Below are 26095 nucleotides of genomic sequence, written 5' to 3' on the forward strand. Positions count from 1 at the left end.
TTGTTATCAGAAACTGTTGTATTTGGTATAGGAATAAAGAAAAATGCATGCTCTTTTTATATAAAACAAAATAAAGTTTATAAAATTAAACATTAATTTAGTTTAATAAGGTCAAATAAACGTTGGTATCGTTAATTAGGAGAGAAAGAGTTAAAGGTAAACGCTTATTAATAAGGTTAATGTAGTGTCTACGTTGTACCCTTGTATATCGTAATTCGTCAGTACGTATCCTCCTCTGTTCAACGTGACTTTCATTAAATGCATTTATGTGTGTGTGTGTGTGTTTAGTTACTGACTTAATCAATAGGATATAATGCCATCGTTGTAGAGGTTTCTTTTATGTATAAACGAACCCCTCTCTCTCTAAGAAACCACAATCAAGTCATAGAAAAAAAAAGAAACCACATTCAAGTCATAGAAAAAAAAGAGACCTCATTCAAGTCATAGAAAAAAAGAAACCACAATCAAGTCATAGAAAAAAAGAAACCACAATCAAGTCATAGAAAAAAAGAAACCACAATTAAGTCATAGAAAAAAAGAAACCACAATCAAGTCATAGAAAAAAAAGAAACCACAATCAAGTCATAGAAAAAAATGTTTTCTGGACTCTAGAGGCACCGCACACGGATAATGGCTAAAGTCTGGTCATAAGAACAGGACCGAATTTAGACTTGATAAGATAAAAGCCCCCTAGTAATCAGATAATTTTTCCTTTATTTTTCTTCTAAATGATTAAAAATATCCCAGGTACAATTTTCGGGGCTTGGTTGCGGACCATAAGCTATAGCCTATCTTGCCTTTAAGTAAATCCAGCACTGCGAAAGGACCCTTCACCACATAGACATACCGTTACATATGCGACCATGAGTGTGTAAGTGTGTGTAACTGTGTGTGTGTGTGTGTGTCTGGAATCGACAGCGGTGTTTCTAAAGATAATGCTGAAGTAGGTAACCCTCAGAGTATCACACGGGACCCCGTTCTAATATGTCTTCCCTCCGCTGCTATAATGATACCAAGTCTAAGAGTTATCGTGATACTCGATCCAACTTAAAAGTGAGAGATAGACCATCTCGCCCCCCTTCACCTTCGCCTCACGCCCCCATCTTTACTCCTCCCTCTTAAAAGCCGTTAAGCACCGGCGCGATTAGCTTCCCTACATATATCTATTTTTGTAGTCTGCCCACTCTATCATTTCTAGATAGTTTTAATATGCCTCTTTCATGTTCTGTCTGGGATATCTTGTTTCCATAGGGCGGGGTTCAATAGAAGTTCATTATTTATTATTGTCTTTTATAAGGAGTTATGAGTGGGGATATCATATTTAAAAGAGTTATTTACTGAAATAGTGATACCATTTACATATCTCTATCTCTCTCTCGCTCTCTCTCTCTCTCTCTCTCTCTCTGTATTTATATATATATATATATATATATATATATAAACAAAAACTCTATCTAGCTGATTCACGCATCACTAATTCTACCTCTTGGTAACGTAAAAACAAGACCACGAAATTGTATTGAAGTTATTTATTTACCATCTACCTGGAACAACAAAGCAATTTTTACTTTCGAAACAACCAGTGACTAATTTTCCCCAAACGAGTTGTTTTTTTCCCGCTAATTCGACCCAAAACGTTTTAGAACAGAAGCCCATTTAATTTATTTTTTAAAATTTAAACATAAACTGACATGCAATCATAGACGCGAAACTTCAAAAAAAAATAGGCGCTATTAAAGATGTTCTCGATAAACTAAACTAAGTCAATACGCTAATTAGATTAAAAGTAGTATACTACAAATCAATAACTGAGCTATGATTTTCAACACTATCACAGTGCATGACAGTCAATATTTGTATTCGATCTCTTACCGTTCCCCGTGTGTCTGTTAAATAAGTTGAGACCCAAAGACAAGACCTTGTTGAAGACAGGTGCAGAAGACGAAAAGAAAACTTAACTAGTCCCCCAAGACGAAAAGGTTTTGTTTGCATCATATGTGGAAAAATAAGCAGGTCGCAACGGAGTTTGGTCAGTCAAGTGAAACACTTTACCCTAATCTTTGAAATCCAAGACATTGTTATTTATTGAGAATTCTCCGTGTCTGCTGTCCATGTATCTGATATGTCTCTGTGCACATGTCCACGCTGCTGTTTGAAGTTTTCAAGCAGTCGTCTTTGTTTTAAACAGTCGTCTTTGTTTTAAACAGTCGTCTTTGTTTTAAACAGTCGTCTTTGTTTTAAACAGTCGTCTTTGTTCGTTGCTTCGTTCGTTTAGTTTTAACGTCTTATTTAGAGTATTATATCAGACGATTTCCTTTTCGTCACCAGAGACAATATGAATTCAACCAATCTAGCTCTCGCGAAAGCTCCTGTTTGATCATCTGATAAGAAAACTGGTCATCTATATCTAAATCTCTAGCCATTGTACAATAGGTCACTGGTACCCAACCCTTTTTAAAACCAGGAGGCCATAATACTTTTTCGACAGGCTTGTCACGGTTCTCATCTTGCCAAAATGTGGACGAGTCTATTTGAACCAATCATCTTTTTTTTGTTCTTCACTGCGGGCAAAAGTTTAAAGGGGCCCGGTCAGTGCCGGATATAGCCCAAGGGCCGTAGTTTGAGCATCACTGCAATAGGCCTGTATTGCTAACTGCTTAATTACACAGGATTAGAGTTATTAGGATCGGGATATCGCTGATCCTAGAAACATTGGCAACTGTTATAATATAACAAAAATGTTACAATGAAAGTGATCAAAGTAACACATGCATACATTATTACTTACATTATTGCTTGGTTTCAGCTAAAAAATAAAGTGGTATGATTTAGATCTATATCTGAAATCCATGTGCACACATAGTGTGGTACTCCACTGCTTATTATGTTAAACAGAAGGCGGAGTGCGGTTTGTCTCGCTGTAATAGCGCGATAAAATATAGTCCCATATGCTGAAACAACTTGGAACCGGCCTTCCTAATTGCGGGGCCCAATTTAAAGAATGCTTGCGAGACCCTCTTCGACATTTTTTTACAATAACAACTATTACTATTAATTAGGTCATTATATTAACATTTATTATACACCTATACACATGTATAGGAAGCAACTCGAAGGCAACAGACGCCAGTGGGTTACTTAAAGTTACGTCAATCGTATGATTAACTAAATATGTTAAACCTTTAAAAGCCTTTGAAAAGAGTAATTTAAATTGCGGGCATCTATGCCAGGCGCGGGGCCCAATTCGGAACAATCGGACAAATCGGCCTAAGGCTGGCCCAAAACCGGAAATATTTGGAAAATATAAATTTTGATACGTTTAAATCCACACTCAAAAACTCATATATTTTATTTTAATACACAAGTAGTTTAAGGAGTACCCTATTAATACACTCAGTTAGCGATCCTGATGTTACATGTTACAAAAATTGCCCTTTGATCTTTTTTTCTTACCAAACAACGAACCCGTGGAGTTTCGTTGAAAGCATTAACTCCACTTGTTCAATAAGATCACGTAGATGTTATATAAGTACGGTTTTGTATTGTCCACTTCTGTTGAGATCCAGGCTTAAGGTTTTTATACTAAATCTTGTTCTTCTTGTCTAGAGGCAGAGGCGTCGCCTGTGAAATGCTTTAAGCGAAAGCTACACGCTAGAGGCTAGGACGTCTCATTAAATAATAAGCCACGATTCCTCTCTATTAAGCGCGAGCGGGGTGTGCGGGTGTGTCTGTGTGTAGTGCGTGAGTGCACGTGTGTGTGTGTGTGTGAGCGTGTGAGTGTGTGTGTTTGTGTGCGTGAGTGAGTCTTTTGACTTAATTTACTCCTGCATTAACATGATTGTGTTTTCCCCATTCCATACTCTCCATGATTGAGACCACGTGAGGAACTCTGCCGCTCGTCTAGTCAGACCTCTTTCGTTCTACACCCGTTTGGGTCTCGGGTACTGGAGAAGTAGAAGGGAAATGTACTTTCTTTTTCTTTCTTTTGGTCTCTTTCTTTCTTTCTTCTTTTTTCTTTCTTTTTTTTTTATTATTTTATTCCTTCTTTCTTTCTTTATGTCCTTATTACTTTCTTTAATTTTACTTCTTTCTTTCTTTCTTTATGTCCTTATTACTTTCTTTAATTTTACTTCTTTCTTTCTTTCTTTATGTCCTTATTACTTTCTTTAATTTTACTTCTTTCTTTCTTTCTTTCTTTATGTCCTTATTACTTTCTTTAATTTTACTTCTTTCTTTCTTTCTTTCTTTGTGTATGTCTTTCTATATTATTCTTTCTCTCTTTCTCTCTCTCTCTCATTTCACTGCCTTTTTTGTAACCTTTATTTTTATGATTTTATATTTTCTTCCTTTTATTCTGTTTCCATCTTTCTTTCTTTCATTTTCTCTTTTCTTTCTTTCTCCCTCTCTCTCTCTCTAGTTTTCTCCTATCCTTTTCTTTTTGTTTTTCTCTCTCTCTCTCTCTCTCTCTCTCTTTCCCTCCCTCTACTCACTCTTTAATAATAAACACACACACACATGTTTTATGTTCAAAAAGATAAAGTAAAAACGACAACAGAAAATGTATTTTAAATAAGGTGGGTGGGGGGGGGATAGTCAAGGCGCCAGGTTTCTAACAACAGACAGAATAAAAGAGACTGAGAGAAAGAGAGAAAGAGAGACAAAGAGAGAGAGAGAGAGAAACAGAGAGATGAATGCAGAACGAGAGACAAGATGAAGTGGCAGAACAATTTAAAAGTGTTCAGTTTGTATGATTAAAACTCCGGGCTAATGACGTGAGGGTGTCTGAACGTTAATTTGTCCAGCGCCGTGCTTGGAGCTCTGCCTAATGAGAGTGTTTTATCAATAGGCTTTAGTAGCAACCTCGCGCTCTGGTGTGTGTTCCACTTTCAATGGTGTGTTATTGTCTGGCCTTTATGTCTTTGTTGTTGTTGTTTTTTTAATTGATTTTATTATCACTTCGTTCATTTTCCCTTCTCTTTTTCCTCCTTATTCTTTTATTCTTTTATTCATTTCTTTATTTTTTAAAAATCTTTTTTTCACTTGTTACTTGATTCGTTTCGTACATACACATATGACAAGCAGTTTCTGTCTTGTAGATGTCACTAGACTATATAATCTCTAGAGTCTCACAACTTTCCTACGCTAGACCTGAGAACTCCAGTTTACTAACACATAATAAGACAAAATAATACTAATGTTCACGTTCTCTGTTTGCTATGGTCCATCCAATACCATAAGGTGTATATTAATGAACTAGCAATACCCACAAGCTACGCCTGTTCATTTTTTCCCAGGCTACATATATACTGCTTACTTATAACAATAAAATAAAGGCCCACAGTTAACACTCCTCCCATACACTGGTTCCGCCAGAGAATTCTAGTATATGTTTCATTGAATTAACCCCCCCCCCTTTTTTTTTTTGTTTCAAATAGTCTCATTTACACTATCTGACTATTCTTCTGCTTTTCAGTTCCTATTGAAAATATTTGATAGACTCTATGACACTTTTTGGCATGTGACCTTTTTTTTTTCTCTAGTTACCTCCTGCAAATTGTAACGCTCACATTATATGTTCACTTCCACTACAACTGTCCGTACAGTGTCATGTATTCTTGTATATGTTACTCTATCGTACACAATGTTTGCTATAATTGTGTATTGTTATTTGTAGTGCACAATCGTAAAACACATTTCCCTACGGAAAATAAAGATTATTATTTCGCTAGTAAGGAAGCAATATTTACTCTCTTGTACTGCCACAGTCGAGCTTCCTTAGAAAGAAACAAAATTCAGTGTTATTATTGTAATTTGAATGTGGGCTCAAAGAGAATAGGACAATAAGTGTGAGAGTGTTGTAAACATCTATGTAACAATGTTTAACCTGGACTATATACCTACATAATTAGTTGTACACACTACATATTATAGTGTTTATTCTATTTATAGACTACATCGTCTCCAATACGTCGAAATCTTATTGACTTTTTTCAATGTTATTTATGCAGTTAATTTTAAAACAATTGTCATGGCGATGCTAAGGTGTCTTTAGCATTTATTTCTATGTTCTAGTTTTAAAAAAATACAGTTTCTTGGATTTTTAATGTTTGATGTTTTTTTTTTATTTTCCCCACAGTTCCCTCTTGGTGAAGGTACAAGTTGGATTTCCTCCACGATTTCCCTCCCCAGCCCGGAGTTGTGGCTGCCAGGGACGTGACCTACTACCCGTCCACCATGATGATCAGCCCCTTCATGGACACAGGGCCCGGCCCACACGGCCTTTCTCATGGTGCCCTCAAGCTAAGCCCGAGTAACCCCATGGGCGACCCCACGGCCGGTCTGCACCACAATCAGTACGCTGCCCAAGCCAATGGATACGGGATGGCTCCACACGGGCCCCACTCGCAGATCTCTAGCTACGCAGCCCGCGATTTCTTGATACGCAGGGCGGAGCAGTTTAATCTTCCAGGCCACGACGGTGGAGGGGGCCACGCGGGTATGTTTGGGGTCCCGTCTTCCGTCAGCATGGGTCTCCACACCCCGCACCATCCGGACACATCGGCTAGTCACGTTCTGTTCCCCGGTCTCTCCGACCCGGGCGCCGGGCACCACGTCAACGGGCAAATGTTCCCGTACCACCGACCTGACCAGTTCAACCAGATGGGGCCCCCTCGGCCGGACCACTTCGGCCCGCCTCAGCACTTGAATCACATGAACCCCATGAGCCACCACCGGATGAACATGGGCCCCCACGGGCCGGGGGCGTTTTACCCGTTTATGAGGCACTCCATCAAGCAGGAGCACACCTGCCTGTGGGTGGACCAGGACCAGGGGGAGCCCAAGAAGCCCTGCAACAAAATTTTCACCACGATGCACGAGATTGTGACTCACATTACAGTGGAGCACGTGGGGGGCCCCGAGCAGGCCAACCACGCGTGCTACTGGCAGGGCTGCCCCAGGGATGGACGGCCGTTCAAGGCCAAATACAAACTGGTCAACCACGTCAGGGTGCACACAGGCGAGAAACCATTTCCGTGCCCATTTCCTGGCTGCGGGAAAGTTTTTGCAAGATCGGAGAATTTAAAAATACACAAGAGAACGCATACAGGTCAGTCTCAATTTTGTTGAAATATTGACTCAGTTGAATGTTGTACAAAAGTCTCTAACACAAATCCCCTCCCCTCTCTTTTTTTTTTTACCCTGATCAAAATTAAACGGTTGTTGGTAAATACACCAATTTGTCAATTTACAGTTAAGGTATTTGTCATTCTTTCTTTTATTCTCTTCTTTTCTCTGCTCTTCTTTTTTCTTCTCTTCTTTTCTCTTCTCTCTCTCTCTCTCTCTATCTGTGTCTGTGTGTGTGTGTCAGCAAAGTATTTTAGATTTTAAAGATAAACTAGACATTGTCGGTGACGCTAAATTGAACTTTAAACTCAGCAACTAAATAAAAGTTAGAAAGTGAAGAATTTAATAACTTTGATTCTGAAGTGCTAAAATGTCATGAAAATTAGCATATACCTTATTTAAAAAACTTTCTTATAAACAATTCCCTTAATTGTGTACACCGGATACCACCAAAAAGACTTGCTATTTATAGGTTTTTTGCTTTATGTGAAAGTCTGCAATTAAAGACACAGACTAGTTAAGACTACGTAACAGAGCACAGAAGAATAGGGGGGGGGGGAGGTTGGAGAATATGAAAAGGTGGAAATAAAGAGTCAAAAAAAAAAGAGGGTGTGAGAGACAGAGACAGACAGAGAGAGACAGACAGAGAGATAGACAGACAGAGAGACAGACATACATGCAGGGGAAAAAAGAGCGGAGTGGAGAATTATTGAACAGTTTGAAATATTCAAGTGTAATAGATACTCCCGTACTGAACAGTCCACGCAGAACGACTACTGCCACCTATTCCCACCGATCGATACCCACATTATCGACCAAACCAATGAGTTTCCCATCCAATCTACGATTACCTCGCGGACTCGATTTTCTCTCCTGCCGCTGATTTCCCATGACGCTGTGGGCGGTATCCGAGTTTCTGCTTTGATATGGTTGAAAATCAGTCCCTTTTTTTTTTAAGGTGTCCCCTATTCATAGTCTCGCCGCCTCTGTCTCTTGGACACTCGCAACAAATAGAAGAATAACCAAGAATCGATCTCTTATTTAAGCTCATTTCCATAATTTGAATACATACATCCAGGGCGGTATACGAGGTTTCAAGCGCCCCCCTCTACCCTCCAGATCCCAGCTAAATCCCACAAAACTAGACTGTCTAGTTTCTTTTCAACCCCCAGATATTCGAGAAACAATTAGACAATGGACAAGCTTTTTTTTTTTTAATATCTCGATTTATTTAAATTTTACTTCTAAAGAGAGAATTGATTTATTTTATGTGTCTCCCTTTCTCTATCTATCTATCTATCTATCTTCCTATCTATCTATCTATCTATCTATCTATCTATCTATCTATCTATCTATCTATCTATCTATCTATCTATCTATCTATCAATTATCTATCTATCTATCAATTATCTATCTATCTATCTATCTATCTATCTATCTATTCCTGGCTCAAGATGGACTACTGAAGAACTTGTCTGTCTTTAAGAAAGGCAACCATGATGGTCGACGACGTTTGCGCTATCTCCCAGACTACTAGTGGGTTCAATCCCTTCTCGTCACAACTAAGACTTGGTGGGCTATGATAACAAAGAAACGACGTCTCCTGTAACGTCAACAGCTGAGCTCATGTCAGTTTAAATTTGGAATTATATTTTCTCTACGTGGGAGCGTCAAATCTCAAATTTAAGATCGTCCTTTGGATGTGATCCGTTTGCGAATTCATAGTCTCCAGAAACGGCATGGTACCTTGGTTTTGTTCATCTTTATATTACTAGTCTGAGTCGATAGGGTTAGCAAAGACATCGGAGACGGAGGTCACTCAGCAGCTGCCCCCCCCCCTTTTTCCCGTTTTCCATCCTCACGTTGCCGGTAAATTCGAACCTGATTACGCAGATTTATTGACAAAGACGTCCAGTGCATCAAAAGTGCAGTGGGTGTTGATTGGAGAGGGGTTGGGGGTGGTGCTTCTCAGACACGAGCCTTGCATGGAAAGAGATGAAGGGGGGAGGGGAGATATCGGGGAGTGTGGTAAGCAGTCGTTGTGGCGTGAGCGGAGGGGGGAGGAGAGAGGAGGCTCTCTGGGCTGTTGATCGGCCGCTCGGTTAAAACTAGTTGGTCTGGGCCGTAATGACGGAATTGTGTCAGGTCACATGTTTCCCCATAGCTCTAATTGTTTGCCGCCATTAGACGGAGACGCGTCAACTTCCGGTAGCCATTGCTCTCACCACGATGGCGCCGAGGCGAAGTGAAAAGGGAGCGACCTCCGAGAAGTGGTTTTGTTGTTGATCAAAAGGAAAAAAAAAACAGAAACAATAACCTTTTCCCCCCAAAATATAACCCGAAAATAACAAGCAACGAAACAAAAAACAACAACAACAACAAAAAAAAGGGGGGGGGGATATAATGCAAAACAAAATGAAAAAGGAAATGGATGCAGACGTTTAATCCGCAGCCATTACAATACGTCACCAGCTCTCCATCATGAAAAGTTTAGATTTTAAAAGTCATCCTTTCTCTGAGGTCAGCTTTCCATTGCACAATCTCGTCTGGAACCAAATACGTTTTGTTAGTAGACTCAATGGTTATCAACATCAAGGTGAAGGTCAACCCTGCCAGTGCACTACATTACGTTTTCGGATGTTTTACCGGTACAAGTTTCGGATGTTCCTTCAGATTTGAGTCAAATTAAATTCTAGCCTAAACCTCCCGCAGAACGGGGGCCAAGGGGGGAAGCGGGGTTTGACACTGTGACCATCGAACGACTGTCCAGAGCGCATACTACATGACAATGCAGCCATCTGAGTCAAATTACATTCTAGCCTAAACCTCCCGCAGAACGGGGGCCAAGGGGGGAAGCGGGGTTTGACACTGTGACCATCGAACAACTGTCCAGAGCGCATACTACATGACAATGCAGCCATCTCGACCCGAGATTGTCAATCAAGTTGTATGAAACGCATGAGTCAAAATACGCAAATAACCCTTTCAGATATATTCAGTGCTTCCTAAAAGTCAAAATTCACACCGAGATTCGATCCCAAGACACCCCACCTCCCCACCAATGGAAATGTGTTTTCCGAGGCAGCTGTCACGCGGAGGAGCTGGTTGGTTGTTGTGTAGGCCACACTACACCCTGGTTAATCGTTTGTCCTTATATGCTATTTCGTTGTTTTTTAAAGCTCTTTTTCTGTCAAAGTTCTGTGTTATATCCTTCTGAACTTTCCATTCATTGTGCAAGAATCAAAGTCATCTCTGCGAGCCTCACTGAACAGTCAGAATTTTCATGATAAATCTTTACACACATTTATCTGCTCTTGGTTCTCCTTTTTTTTTTTTTTTTAAAGTTATAAAATAAAGAAGAGAAAGCGATATAGAGAATTGTGGTTGCGATATAAGAGAAGTTTTTAAAAAAAAAGCTAAAGAAAATAAAAAGAAGATCGGGAAAGATTCTGAAATAATAAATACACTCAACGCTGCTAAAGAAGTTCAATTGAAGTTAGATTGGATAATTACTCTCACGGACAAACAAATATATATATATTTCTGTCTATGTTGTAAGCTAAAATTCTAAGCATTTCATTTAGTAGTGCTAAAAAGAGCACACAAATGATAAATCTTTTAAAATGCCTAGCTTATCATCTGGATATATATGTTGTACACCAGATACACAACAAGGTAGCGATGTATACTTATCTCCTTCATAGATGCAGTTCTTCAATCATCAAAAAGGGAACCGCTAACCTTAATTACATGTATGAAATAGACTGCGGATTTATGTATTTGATTAATCTTTCTTAATATAGATCTTGGTGTAGATTTGGTGAAGAGGGATTGCAGTGATTTAAATTCTAGAATGTTAAACATCCGGGCCTCAAAGTCAGAAAATGGGTTGCACGTCCTTGGTAAAACTTCACAAATTCACGTCTGCTTTTCTGCTCATGTGCTTTTCCTTAAGTACGATGCTTAAACTAAAAGGAAAGTCTTAAGTGTAGCAGGGGTGGGCATGGGTATGGAGACACGATGAGTAGGTGGCAAGTTAATGACCAGGGACAAGCTTTCCGCGAGTCATCGGCAACCCAGATAGTTGGGTCAACACAAGGAACCCAGCAGGTTATTTGATCCAGATTTTTTGTCTTGTCTTGTACAAGCCAATCTTAATTTCTTTCTCATCGGCATATTTCACAGACAGACACACAGACAGATATATATATATATATATATATATATATATATATATATAGATATATATATATATAGATATATATATATATAGATATAGATATAGATATAGATATAGATAGATAGATAGATAGATAGAGATATAGATATATAGATATATAGATATAGATTAGATATGATTTAGATATTATATAGATATATCACGACTAATTTGAAAAACCAATTTTTTAAATTGATATTTTGAAGAGATCATACTTTCATATTTGCTTTCGGAACCAGATCGAGTGAATGATATTATTCCTAAATGAATAGATAATTAAGGGTTTAAGAAAGGTGAAGAGAGTCATTCCAATCTTTTCACAAACTTTGATTTGTTGGAGAGCGTAGTAGTTCATGTGTAAACAGAAACAAACTTACGCGTCGTCTTCTTTTTTCTGTGATGTTTTAAAGTGATAGTTGATGACCAGAACCCTCCCCCCCCCCCCTTGCTGCCCCTCTCATCTCCTGATTTCTCTAATAACCTTACTTGAAATACTTATCCCTGCGCGACCTTTCACCCACCCCTCGACCCACACACCTACTGCTACAAATCAGCAGCATCTATTATTGAGTGATCTAATGGGGGGGCGGTAGAGGCCTACCCGGAATAACGGTAAGTGGGTGCCGGAGGAGGGGGGGGGGGGAGAGGGCAGTGGGGCGGCTCGAATCGCTCTACCAGGAGGCTCGAGAGGGTGTGTTTCGAATCAGATGTTTGGTTGGCCCCCCTGCTCATTGGTTATGTCGTTGTTGAGGGAGATGGACTTTCGCTTAGCTTCGCTTTTTTACGATGGCCGAGTTCACCAAGCGAGAAGCGAAGAGCGCATTCGAGAGTTTGAGCATTACGCGAGAAAAACTAGTCCGGGAGTGGGGGCTCAGTATGTATGTATGAGAGAGAGAGAGAGAGAGAGAGAGAGAGAGAGAGTGGATGAAGATGTTGTGAGCATGCCGAAGAGAAAGGAAAAAAAAACATAAAGTAAAAGCTAAAAAAATGAAAAGGGGGAAGAACTCTTTTTTTTCTGCAATGTGTAAAAAACATGTCTCGTTAAACGATGATTTTATTTCCAAGTTATTTCCTCTTGGCTGGAGAGTTTTTAAGGGCGACAACAAAGTGCCAAAAAACAACGTTGGAAAAGTGGGGGGGGGGGGGGGGGGCACTCTACTGTAGAAGTGTAATGTCTGTACGGATGCATACATTATATCTGCCACATCCCAGAAATCAAACATTATATCTTTTCAAAACAATTTATTTGTTGAGTACATTGTTTTATCACGTTTACCCTGTATTTAAAGCTAATCACACCCATAGTACAATATGTAAACAGTTTTACATGTATGTCTGTATGTTGTCGTCCCTAAGTCGCCTGCAGTGAACTACAAGTATTCATTCTCTGGCACTGCCAGGGTTGAGTTTTGTTAAAGAGAAACAAAATTCCTTGAAGTCCCTTGATCAATGTCCACTAAGAAATGTTCTGGTGATCTAACTGGTCTGCAGCATAACCGCCCTCTGACAGGTAACGAGGGTCTTCTCAAGAATGTTATGGGCCTTGAAGGTCTCTGTGAGGTCAGTTGTCATTATCCCCTCGGTTGATATAACATTTGGGGGTATACTGTTTTTTTTTTTTTTAATAGATAATTTCCATAAACTCCAAGCCTAGGTTCCCATATTTGCTTTGTTTTTCCATTTCAGTTTTTCTTTTATAATCAGAAAGTGGTACGGCGATGTCAATAATGGTAGCGTTTTTTTTTTAAATCAATAAACCGCAGATCAAGGCGATTAAAATCTACCGTTATATCAGTCAAAATAGGGATATCCCAGTATATTAATTGATCAGAAGACTCGAGAACTTCTTTTGGCCAGTATTCTGTATTCATTAAATCATGTGTCAAAGCCAAGTGTTGGTGTATTAATTTTTTTACTTTTATTATGGCGACCTATGTAGACAGACTCTTATATTATTATTATCATTATTATCAATAGTCTCTTATTTAAACTCTTTCGTTTGTTATTAATTGTGATATTATGCTTTTGACAATGTCATAACTGATCTGAATCATTCCTTCTCTCTCTCTCTCTCTCTCTCTCCACATAGACACACACACACACACACACACACACACATATACAGCTACTTTGCTAAACAGATGGCGTGCAAGCCGCGTCTCGCCTCGCCCATGGACATTGGTCAGTGAAATTACATTCCAAGCTATAACAAACAGACGTAATTGGTGATTACCACGTGATGAAATTATTAGAGCCAATCTCATTGGTAAAAACAAAATATCCCTCACAAATACTTGGCGCGTGCTTTGACCACGTGACGCCATTCCAAAGGGAGAGAAGTTAGTTTGTTCTTAAACTTGTACGTTCACACACACACACACACTGTCTAACACACACACAGGTCATTTAATGTGAGAAAATTAACTAATAGAACATTAATAGAACATTAATAGAATCTCTTTTTAAGTTTTTTTTTTTTTACATTTTACGACAAAATTGTGTTGACTGAAACTATGAGAAATTAAAATTAAGCTCTCGTTAAGGGCATTAATTCGTTGATGCTCATCTTCGAGTTGTTTTCCCTTGTAAATACAAAGACCACACACACACGCACACACACACACGCCTGAAAAAAAAATGCCATGCACTCACACAGACACACGACTGCAAACACACGTGCAAGCAAATCGAAAGGATAAACAAACTTGGAGCGAACGAAATGGCGCGGCGACAAAAATAAGCGCACAATTTTAAAAGAGAAAGGTGAAGAATTTGAAGCGAATGTGTTGTGATTTATAAAGAAAACATAAAACTCGCCGCAGAAATGTCAGCTGCACTGTATTGCCTCATTCTTTGCATTCTCTGGAAGTCACATTTATTTGGACCCAAAGTAAAGAGGTATCAAAGATTTGTAGCTTGATGGATAACTAACTATATGGATGCCTGCCTGGTCGTGTGGTATGAGCTCTGGACTGTAGTCTCATGTGGTCCCGAGTTGAAACCCTGACCGCGTCATCCCACAGACGAACGCGGGACCTTTGGGCTCCTGTGTATTATCTTCAATTTTGAAGGAACATCCGAAACATGTAAAGCTTAAGTAAGAAAACTATAAATATAAGCGCTTGGCTTCCGAACTGGGGTCCTGGGTTCGAATCTCGATGAAGACTGGGATTTTGAATTTCGGGCTTTTTTTTTTTTTGGGGTGGGGGGCGTCCGTGAGTCCACCCAACTCTAATGGGTACCTTATTAGTTGGGGAAAGGTAGAGGCTGGCCAAATGACACCCTGCTCGTTAACCATTGGCTGAAGAAACAGATGACCTTAACATCATCTGCCCTATTGATCGCGAATTCTGAGGGGGGAAATTCACTTTACTTTTTAGTCTTCGTCTTAATCTTAGTATTAATCTTAATCTAATTTTTAGTCTTAGACTTTTTTCTCTTTTTCTCATTCTCTCTCTCTCTCTCTCTCTCTTGCCTCTCATTGTTTTCCGTCCTTCTTCTCCCTGTTGTACCTCTAACTTCTATCTGTTCCCTAAAGTTCATCTCTCTATTCAAAGTGATTGTACAGACACCAAGAGACAAAAAAAAAAAAAAAAAACTCAGAAGACGCTTTAAAAAAAAGTGTGGCAGAAAACGTGGATTGGATTGTTTGTTAAAAATAATGCTTTCCCCAGAATCCTGTTTTAAAAAAAACAAACTCTTCCTAATCATTGGACCGTGAAACTGTTTTAACAAACTAAATCAGAGGACCATGGAATTTTCAGACCTTTTTTTCACCATTATAAAATTTTGTGGATGTCTGTGTGTGTGTGTGTGTGTTACAAAAAAATGTACTAATAAATTATATTCTTCGCATTTCATTAAATTTCTCTCTTTCTCTCTCTCTCTCTTTTTCAATGACTCCCTCTCTCCCCCATTTCGTTATATGTATCGCTCTCCCATGATAAACTTACCTTTCACGTTTTTCGTTTTCTCTTCTTCCTTTCTCTATTTTTTTCTCTTTTCTTCTCTTTTCTCTCTCTTTTTTTCCTCTCTTCTTTCTCGCAACCTCTCTCAGTTCTACTACATTTATTCTTTCTGTACAAAATCTTCTAATTAGTAAAACACAAACCATAAAGATGGCTGTCTTACCTCCAAGTTTCCATGACCGTGAATTCCCTCTCTCTCTCTCTCTCTTTCTCTCTCTCTTCCCTTACCCCCATCAACTTCCGCCACAATGCGCGGTTCAGCTCCGGTGGTTTGGATTAGAATTCGCGTTAATCTGTGTGTTTATGCACGTGTTTCATTAGACGCCATGATGACAAGGGCAGACGATTCTCATCGCATCACTTACTTCCCTTGATTTTTTTGGGGCGTGATTATATTTAAATTTAAATTTTAAAACATCACGTGACTTCAACGAACACTGGGTGTAAAACGTTTGTTTTTAGCTTAGGAGCATCAAAAACCTGACACGAACATTCCAAAGATGTAACAAAGACATACAATATTGAACAAAGGCGTATCAAGTATTTAACAAGCGCGTGTCAAATAATTAATAAAGGCGTATCAAATATGTATTAAGGGCGTATCAAAAACTTATGAAACGTTTATCAAAGTCGTACCAAAGAATTCAAATAAGAATCAAAGTCATAACAAAGACATATCTAAACGTTTCAAAGATGTATCTAGACGTTTCAGAGACTTTTCTAAGGCCTATCGAAGACTTTTCTAAGGCCTATCGAAGACCTATCAGAAGAATATGAAAGCTGTATCAAAGACTCAACAATGACATATAGACGATTTAAACATGTAACCTGTAGAGTGCTGCATATAGTGAACGAAGAATTCAAAGATGATCCATAATGTATAGAAGACTATTAACGACTTTGAACGACAGTCCAGGACGTGATCCTTAGGCTAAGGTGATCACGTGAAACACTGCTCTCTTCCTTTAATCAGCGGAATGGAACCAAGACCAATCGTCATCGAAAGCCTCAACACTGACCTGTAACGTCGTAGGCAGCACGACGTGGCAAAAAGCTATTGGTCTGCACTGTCCCCAGATAGCGACGTCGCAGGTCAGTGTTGAGGCCTACTATTACAATTGGTCTCGACATTGCAATTCATCTGACCTATAACTGTAGTTAATCATAAAAAAAGTATTTTTCTAATTCTATTTTCTGTTCTTTTCAACGCTTGTTCTAAAAGACAAAACTATTTTTCCAAATCACTTTCCGACAAGTTGAGTTCAAACACAAAACTGCTCCTGACACCAAATTGGTTGAAGTTAAATCTAGGCTAGTACATTTCACATTTACTACTTAAAGTCTAGCGAAACCGTGTACTTTGATTTTGAAAAAAAAAATTGCTAGGCACATTGACTGCACATGTACATAGGCGACAAGTATAATCCTCCACAGGACCCTACATTGGATGTGTGCACAGGAAATGATGTTTTAAATGTACATTTTGTACGGAGAAATATAGAATTGTGGTTCCTGACAGTGTAATGGCACGATTGGGAAGACATAGCCCAAGACCGCACTAGTTAGACGGTGACCAAGAAAGCTATGGACAGCGAAAAAACATGGGCCTCAGCTCTTGAAGAAAAGCGTGACACAGGAAATGGTCAGCTTCTACCATCAAAGCGAAAGCCACCTTGACCTGCACTATCTGTGAACGGGAGTGTCTCTCTAAAATAGGTCTTCACAGCCATAAGTGTTCGAGATGAACCCTAGGAGACTGAAAGAGACTGAAAGAGACCAATGAACATGGCACGATCAGGAAGTAGTTATTTGTTTCGGAGATAGGGGACGTCTTATCTTATCTTATCTTATCTTATATAATACAGACGTTACTTCAAAAAAAAGAAGATGATTACGTCATACGCGTCATGCATTTAGTCATGCATATTAACCAATGACTTAAATTCTGCCAAGTCACTGGTTTTCCTGGCTAGCTCAGGCAACCCATTCCATGCTCTAATAGCACTAGGGAAAGGAGTATTTGTACAAATTTGTCCTAGCATATAGACTGCTGATTGTGGTGACATTGACGTGATTAGTTATAACAAGACTAGGTTTTAGGCAGAGCGAAATATCAGACGATGTATACAGACTACTTCTAGGACGTTTTGGAGATAGGAAGCTTGTTATGAACATAGAGAGTTAGCTGACATTCGACAGTTCCTTTCATAGCTATTAAACTTCTTGTTCAGCATAGCGCCGACTACCTTATATTGATTGTTCGGCCTTTCGCCAGTGTTATTGGATTTCGTTGAGTGTTACCCTAGTTTGGTTTATCTGTATTATAAACCGCGGAAGCGCCTAACAATAGTTTGTAGTTTCTCAACCTGTCTCTCTTTCTCTCTCTTCCTTTTCTTTCCTTTATATCGCTCTTGAATATAGTCTTTAAAAACAAAATTCTCTCCCACTAATGTAGATCTATCCAACTCATCAAATTGTGTATTCTTCAACTACCTCCATTTTAAGTAACTCCCCCCTCCCCTCTTTCTACTATCCCAGGTCACCTTGCATTCCTCCACTCCCTCCCTCTTGTCCACACACCCCCTCCCACTCCATCATCTCCCACTACAACAGTTATCACCCGCGCATCTTTCTCTTCATTCGTTCCGACGTTCTACACTTAAGTCTACATGTAACCATTTCTGTAGGCTTCCTGTCATCTATCTTCTCCAGTCTACTGCTGCCTGCTGGCGAGAGTCTGGGTAACAAACTAACCCTAACCCTAACCCTAATGGTATCTTCAGGGACGTTCATATCTCAGACTATAACGACTACGCTGTCCAGATGTGCGATATTTATATATACGTTATATACGATATAAGCGATATGATATAAATATTCATTATGTATTAATATCTCAATACCATGTTCATTGTCATTTAACACAGAAATGGTACGGGACGTGTTTACTTAAAAAAGAAAGTCTACTTATGTCGTAAGGGACTTATCAGTTTCATCTGGTCAATGGTTGACTAGGAAGTCGAGAGTCAATCACTTCGTATTTTTTTTTTATTACTATTGATTTTTGATTATAATAAAGTTATCAATTCGGAAAAATGTTATTTGAATTTGAATTTAGCCTAAAGTAGAAAATAAGGAAACTTATCATCTTAATATCATCTGCCCCCATAAATTGTAAAGGGGTACATTTACTCCCCCCCCCCCCCGCCTTACTTTACTACTTATTTAGTCTAGTCTAGACAAATTGTTTTCTATAGACGATATGAAATATTTCGTTTAATTTGAATACTTTTTAAAATATCGTGAAGAACAGTTTTGATTAGTACTATTGGAGCACATACTTTTTAATTGACTGAATCTTTATATAACATAATTTATTTTGAATTTAAGTTAATTTGTATATAACTCAAGCCTTATTGAATATGATACAAAGAGTGACTCACTTTGTTAAGTACCGTTATTTCTGTAAAACTTGATGTAAATACAAAAAAAAAAGGGTTTCAGAATTAAAACTCATTAATTTTACAATTTTGTAAAGATTTTCATAAAATTAATTAGATAATTAGTAGATTCTGTATGAAAGACAATACCGTGCGAGGCTCCTGTGGGTTGCATAGTATTGCCCTCTGCATTGAAAACTAACAAGTGCTAACATTACATTTAAATCTTGTTATAAGAAAGCTTTATATTTATGCGCATAAAAATAAGAATACTTAGTTTTTGAAAAAAAAAATCCACGCTTTGGATGTTACATTTTTATAACAAAGCTTATATCAACTCTCTGTCCAGTAAACAGTTTGTACACGTTATTTCTCCCACACCCATTCTCGGATCAAGTTGAAACTTTAAACCAGTGTTTCCAAAAATGTGTTCCACGGAATCTCACGTTACTCTCCACGAGCTTGTCTTCCCAGCTCTTTCCTGTCCTCTCAACCTCATGTAGTGCACTGCGTCGCCATGTTCTTTTTGGTCTTCCTCTTGTGCCCTGTTAGTTCCCACCTATGGTTCCATGGATCAGTTTGAAGAAATAGGACAGAACAAAGTGCCTTAATGTTGATTACAAGGTTCCCTGTATTTCAAAAAAGTTTAAGGTCTTTTCAAATCCAATATCTGTAGTGACCTGTCCGCCCTTCTCTGTTTCTCTGGGATGAGTTAGGTTTCTTTATAGTCATATACACATTTTAAAAATTCAAATATAAGCAAAATGTTTTGATTCACCACTATGCGATAATCTACACAGGGCCGGCCTTAGGCATAAGCAAACTAGGCAGCCGCCTAAGGCCTAGGATAGGTGGGGGCCTCGCGCAGGACTGAAAACATGTGTTCGAGAAGAAATAGCGAAACTTGTGCCCAATGTTGTTCTTGAACGCACGAAGTGTTTAAATTGCGTCATTTTATTTTATCGTCGTTTAGTTTTTATTGTACTATTTCATTTGCGGGCCACCAAGTTAACTTCGCTTAGGGCCTCCAATGATCTAAGCCCGGTCCAGATCTACAACACTTTACAAAATGTATTGTATTATATATATATGACTTTTGTTTTAAAAATGGCGTTTCTCTATTTTAAAAGAAAAAGAAAAAACAAGTTGATCATTTCATTTTTATGACAAGAGGGTTTTATTTCAGAGGACCAAAAATATGGCGAAATCGGGTTTTCAATAGCCCTTTTAGTTTTAGACATCCAAATGTGACGAACGGACGGAGAGACTGACTGACTACACAAAACTAATACCAGCTTCTCCTATTTAGGGATCTTATTTATGTCTTTAAAACGTTATTCGGACATATTTTATTCTAAGCGACTAAAGAAAAATAGATTTTTAAAGCAAATCACTTGCGAGATGATGTTCACTTTAAACCTCGACGTTGAGTCTGAGACACAGTTGGTTGTCGTAGTTTCATCTATCTAGCGAACTGTCAAATATGATTTATTAATTTATTACAAAATATAGTGAACAGAAGTCTTATGCATCTAGCTGTAAGTGATTGAAATGATTTTTCAGACGATTTATATAATCAACTGTCAGTGATTGATGTAATTTATAACTGATGATTTATATATCAATTGTCAGTGATTGATGTAATTTATTAATGACAATATATATATATATCAAACTGTCAGTGATTCGTGTGATTTAGTAATGACGATTTTTATATTAAACTGTAAGTGATTGATCTAATTTATTACTGACGATTTAAATATCAAATTGTCAGTGATTGGTGCGATTTAGTACTAACGATTTATACATCAAACTGTCAGTGATTGATCTAATATAGTACTGACGATTTATATATCAAACAGTCAGTGATTGGTGTGATTTAGTGCTGACGATTTATATATCAAACAGTCAGTGATTGGTGTGATTTAGTACTGACGATTTATATATCAAACAGTCAGTGATTGGTGTGATTTAGTACTGACGATTTATATATCAAACTATCAGTGATTGGTCCAATTTATTACTGACGATTTATATATCAAACTGTCAGTGATTGGTGTGATTTAGTACTGATGATTTCTATATCAAACTGTCAGTGATTGATCTAATTAATTAATGACAATTTATATATCAAACTGTAAGTGATTGATCTAATTTATTACTGACTATTTATAATAATAAATATCAAACAGTCAGTGATTGGTGTGATTTAGTGCTGACGATTTATATACCAAACTGTCAGTGATTTATGTGATTTATTACTAACGATTTATATACCAAACTGTCAGTGATTGAAGTGATTTAGTACTGACTATTTCTACATCGAACTTCCAGTGATTAATGTGATTTTGTACAGAAGTTTTATATTTTCTGAATGTCTCCTGGTTCGTTAGTTTCAGACTGACGATCTGACGTCGTCCGCCGCCATTCAGTTACCTCATAGCTTGGCGACGTCTCACAGACCACCTGCAGGACGTGGGGAGGACATGGTCGATAGGAGTAGGGGGGGGGGGTCCACATCCGTGTGTTTTGATAGTATCTGGTTTTAACGAAGTACAACCTATAAAACACCACGGCACCAGATCTGTGCATAATTTATTCACGTGCCATTACGCCTGCCACATCAACATCATGGCTGCTTTCTCTCTTTCTTTCTTTCTTTCTTTCCGTTTCTCTCTTTCTTTCTTTCTGTTTCTCTCTTTCTTTCTTTCTGTTTCTCTCTTTCTTTCTTTATGTTTCTCTCTTTCTTTCTTTCTGTTTCTCTCTTTCTTTCTTTATGTTTCTCTCTTTCTTTCTTTCTGTTTCTCTCTTTCTTTCTTTACGTTTCTCTCTTTCTTTCTCTCTGTATCTATTTCCTTCTTTATCTTTCTTTTTCATTTTAAACTATTTCCTCTTTATATGCATTTATAATGCCTTTGTATTTCTTAACAGCACAATATAAATTATTATTATTATTATTATCATAAAAGTAAAGGTTTCCCTTTCTGACGTGTGTTCTATAAGGTGTCATGTGGCCAGCATCACGACCAATCGCCTTTACTTTTCCCCAACTAATGTCAGGTACCCATTAGATCTGGGTGGGATTTGAACCGGGACCCTCCGGTTCGGAAACCAAGCGCTTTATCACTCAGCCTCCATAATTATCATACTTCCTTATAATTTTAATCGACGTCTCTCTTTCTCTCTCTCTCTCTCTCTTCCTTTTTTTTAAAATTCTTTCTTTCTCTCAAAAGCTCTAAAAAGGAACATCGGTCTGATTTTCAAGTGGGTAGATGGGACGCTATGTGTAGGGGAAAAAGAAAAAGGCGTTATGGAGAATTTAAAAAGACAAGATATCCTTGCGGAAAGCACAGTGGAAATTTTAGAAAAAGGTGAACTGGGTACCCACTGACCATTACATGCTCTGATTTCAAAACTAGGGACAGGTAGGGTTGCTTAAAGAAAACCCACGGACCGTGTAGTTAGTGATGTGTGTGTGTGTGGGGGGGGGGGCGAATGTCCATGCACCTGGACAACTGTCGGTTACCTTAAAAGAAAGAAAGAGATGGAGTCTTGACGAAGTCTATGGGTTTTCCAAAATAACATCTGCAGGAACCATCCTGTACCCGCCCAGTCATGTGTGGACCTCAAAACGCCTGAATGAAAGAGTCTCTCTAATTGGCTCAGGCCTTGGTCCCCATGTGAACACTCCTTCTGTACGAGCAGTTATCAGCAGCCTCTTTTGTTTTTCTTCTTCTTTTAAATGTAGTACTTATAACATTCGATCACGAGAGCACTGCGTCTTGTTTAAACGTGTTTTGGTATTTTGAATGAACCTGATTTTAAACGGCACATTTCAGGTGGAAATAGTTGTGGCCCGACAGACATTTCCCAGACACTATTTAGTAGAGCAAGTAGCCCCCCTACCTTTCCTCCCCTCCCCCACATACACAGTAACAATCATTTCATTAAAAAAATAGTAATTTTCTTCTATACAGGGCACGATGGATATTATCGGGGCACCAATGCTGACTCTCGCACAACTTCACGCCGTTTCGAACTATTCCGCTAAAAAACGATTTGATGTCATCCATCAAATTTGTTTTCTTCTCGCATTCTTCCGCCTGGTATTGTGTTTTGTAGGATCGTCTCTGCATGGCTTACAATTTACAACGTTTGCGTTGCAAAGCGTTAATCTTAGATTTCCAGCATAACTTATGATTCGTTAAATTGAAATTGTATTTATGCTAATATACTACACTAATACACTAATATATTCTATGTGATTGGAGTGTTCCGTTATTTTGAAGGCCAGGATGGTAAAAATAATAGAATTCCTTAACCTTTGTTTGTTTCGTATTAAAAGCAAATCTCAATTTTATTTTTCAACAATTACAACTAGAAAAAAATTGTGCTGTGTTTTAATATATATCTGCTAAAGAGAACTCAATTTAGTTATTGGCTTTTATGCATTGTATCGGCAAGTATTTAACATGTTTTGATGTGTGCATGATTATGGGTGTGTGGGTTTGTATGTTTTTTTTCTGATCATCGGCGTGTAACAGAGGTGTTCTACGTGATGACGCCCCTGGGAGTCGTCTTGTTGTTATCTCGATGTTTCACGTTTAATTGAGTTCAGGTGCCGCGTAACGAAACTGTTCAGACCGCGGGATGAATGTGAACATGAGCATCTCTTTCTCTCTCTCTCTCTCTCTCTCTCTCAATCGTTTTTTCATTTTAGCTCTGTTTTTTTTTTAATGTCTCTTTCTTTCCTCCTATCTCTTTTCTCTCTCTCTCTCTCTCTCTCTCTCTCTCTCTATCACTTCTCTCTCTCTCATTCTTGTTCTGTTTCTTTCTATTAGTCGTGTTTATTTCGTTTCACACTTTTTAGCGTCTTCTTTTCATTTCTCTCTCTCTTTTCCATTCTTCTTTCTCTCTCTCTCTCTCTCCTCCTTGATAATGTGTCTTCTTGGTTTCTTTAATTCTTCTCCATTCCTTTCCGACACGTATTATATTATTCATGTTGTTTTTTTTATATCTCTATCTTGTTCTGTGTTGATCACTTTCTCTCTCTCTCTCTCTCTGTCTTTCTCTCTCTCTGTCTCTCTGTCTCTCTCTCTCTCGCAATATCACACACTTTTTCACCATTCGCACACTTTAAAAAAAAAATTATATCCAGTTCTTATATTTGTGTAGTGTCTCTTATATCTGTCTCCACGTTTTCCATTATTACACCCTGACCTCCATCTTGTCTTGCATCTTATTTGTGCGTTTCTTTTTCACAACTTTCCATTCATTCTTTTCTTTTATCTATTTTCTAAGTTTTCTTAATCTAGATCTAGATGTAGATTTTACATTTATTTCTTCCATATTTAGAGTTTTGTTTTATTCTATCTCTATCTTCATCTATATCTTCTACTTCTACGATATATACAACATTGTATCTTCTGATCTACTAACTTTATCTCTTTTTATTTTATATTAACTTCGCTATCAATGCATAAATTCTTGTTTTCACCGTGTCTAGTTTTATTGGGTATTTATGGATTTTTCTTCGAATTAGCGACTTGGTTTAGGGTTCAATGACAAAGTGTTTAAAACTAGAAACAAATCAAATAAAACCTGATTCAGTGTTACCACTGTTGAGTTACTTTAATTTTCAAATCAGACGAAACGAAATGATCAGCAATGTGATGCAAAGTAACACTTCTTCAAAGTAGAATTTCTTTGAAGTTGTAAGGCGCTAGGCTTCCAAACCGAGGTGTCCAGAGTTCGAATCCTTAGGTTCTTAATTTCGGGATCCTCAGAGCGCTAATAAGTACCTGACATTAGTTGGGGAAAAAGAAAACGTTTGAAGTTGTAAGGCGCTAGGCTTCCAAACCGAGGTGTCCAGAGTTCGAATCCTTAGGTTCTTAATTTCGGGATCCTCAGAGCGCTAATAAGTACCTGACATTAGTTGGGGAAAAAGAAAACGCGGTCGGCCATTGTCCTGGCCAAATAACACCCTCGTTAACCGTGGGCCAGAGAAACAGATGAGCGTATCATCTGCCCTATAGACCACAAGGTCTAAAACGGAAACTTTAGGACACATTTCACTTCGTGTTGTTGTATTCTTTAGTGTAAATTTACTGATGAGTTTTGTACATTTTAATAGCCATAGATCTAACTCTGTCGCTATTGAAAATAAAATTCTCTAACTGGTAGAAGATTTCCAATGCCAGCTAGTTACGAGTATTTCGTAAAGTGGCGTATGTAGCTGTTAAAACAAGATATCTAAACATGTATGCTTTCATTGGTGTCAAATGTTGTTTTGCTCTGTTTATGTGTGAGTGTATTGTCATTGTGTGTGTGTGTATTTGTGAGGGTGCATGTATTTGTGTTTGGGTTGTGTGTATGTGCTGTCGATGTCCCATTGTTGAGTGCTCCTCTTGGATAATTCTTTTGAGCAGCGATAAGAAAGCCTGTGATGTCAGAATATAATTTCCCGACGTCACTTCCTCTTTTCTGCTTTCTCTTGAACCCATTACAGCCCTTTGGATCATTTAGCGAAATCTGTCCAATCAAATCATTCACTTCTGTTACTCTTCCTACTAAGGGTCATAACTCACAGAACAATGCATTAAGTTATCCTTCCAGAAATCGACATTCCTACCCTTAGCAAGTCAGAGGAAGAATTAAAGGCTCTCTGCCTGCATGATAAGAAAGATTAATTAAGCTAATTACTGCAGTTCGATGACGCATTCCCCCTTAGTTACTGCTCCAAGTCACGCTGAGTCGGCGATGTACTTATCTATCTTAATCCGACGTAGCCAATCCAAACAGCACAAAAACAACAAACAACCAATCGCTCTAATCAACTCTTGCCGGCTGTCGGTACTTTATGTTGTCTTTTTTACGTTTAAAGTTAGCGCTTATAAAAAAAAATGTACATATAACATTATTGATAAGAAGTGTGCTATTAACTTAGTAAAAAATGGGTGGTCAAGCAGCTTTCGGACAACTAATTCTTGCGTTCTTTGGTTCCCGATGGTGATGTGGATTTGGATTTATTTTTTTGGCCATCCACAGTACGAGTAATTTAAACGTTTGGCAAGATCTGAGCCTCACTAAGCATAAATGACTTAGAGTGGACTCACCAAAATGACTTAAAGTTATTAGTAGCGCCCCAAAGAACATTTACTTGGTTATGGATAGCTTTACTTTTGCTTATTGACATTAATCCGTGCATGAGAATACATTGCATACGTCTGACGTTAATTATGGGACGTAATTTTGTAATGTGCTGTTTTTTTTTGTGTTTTTTTTAAAGTCTGACGTCACGTATTGGTTGGCATGTAATGTGTACTAGATTAATTAAGCCTTAA

The 26095-nt window shown here is 38.2% G+C and overlaps 1 protein-coding gene across 1 annotated transcript in view; it reads left to right on the forward strand.

Annotated features, from left to right (window-relative positions):
• LOC106066485 (zinc finger protein ZIC 4-like) overlaps positions 1 to 26095 on the forward strand; it is a 49409-nt gene that overhangs the window by 20800 nt on the left and 2514 nt on the right. Inside the window, exon 2 of the mRNA XM_013225529.2 lies at positions 6137 to 7108. Coding sequence (XP_013080983.1) covers positions 6235 to 7108 — 874 coding nt within the window. The 5' untranslated portion in view covers positions 6137 to 6234. The remainder of the gene's footprint in view (positions 1 to 6136; positions 7109 to 26095) is intronic.

This window comes from Biomphalaria glabrata, chromosome 15, assembly GCF_947242115.1.
Source record: "Biomphalaria glabrata chromosome 15, xgBioGlab47.1, whole genome shotgun sequence".
NCBI classification, from domain to species: Eukaryota; Metazoa; Mollusca; class Gastropoda; family Planorbidae; genus Biomphalaria; species Biomphalaria glabrata.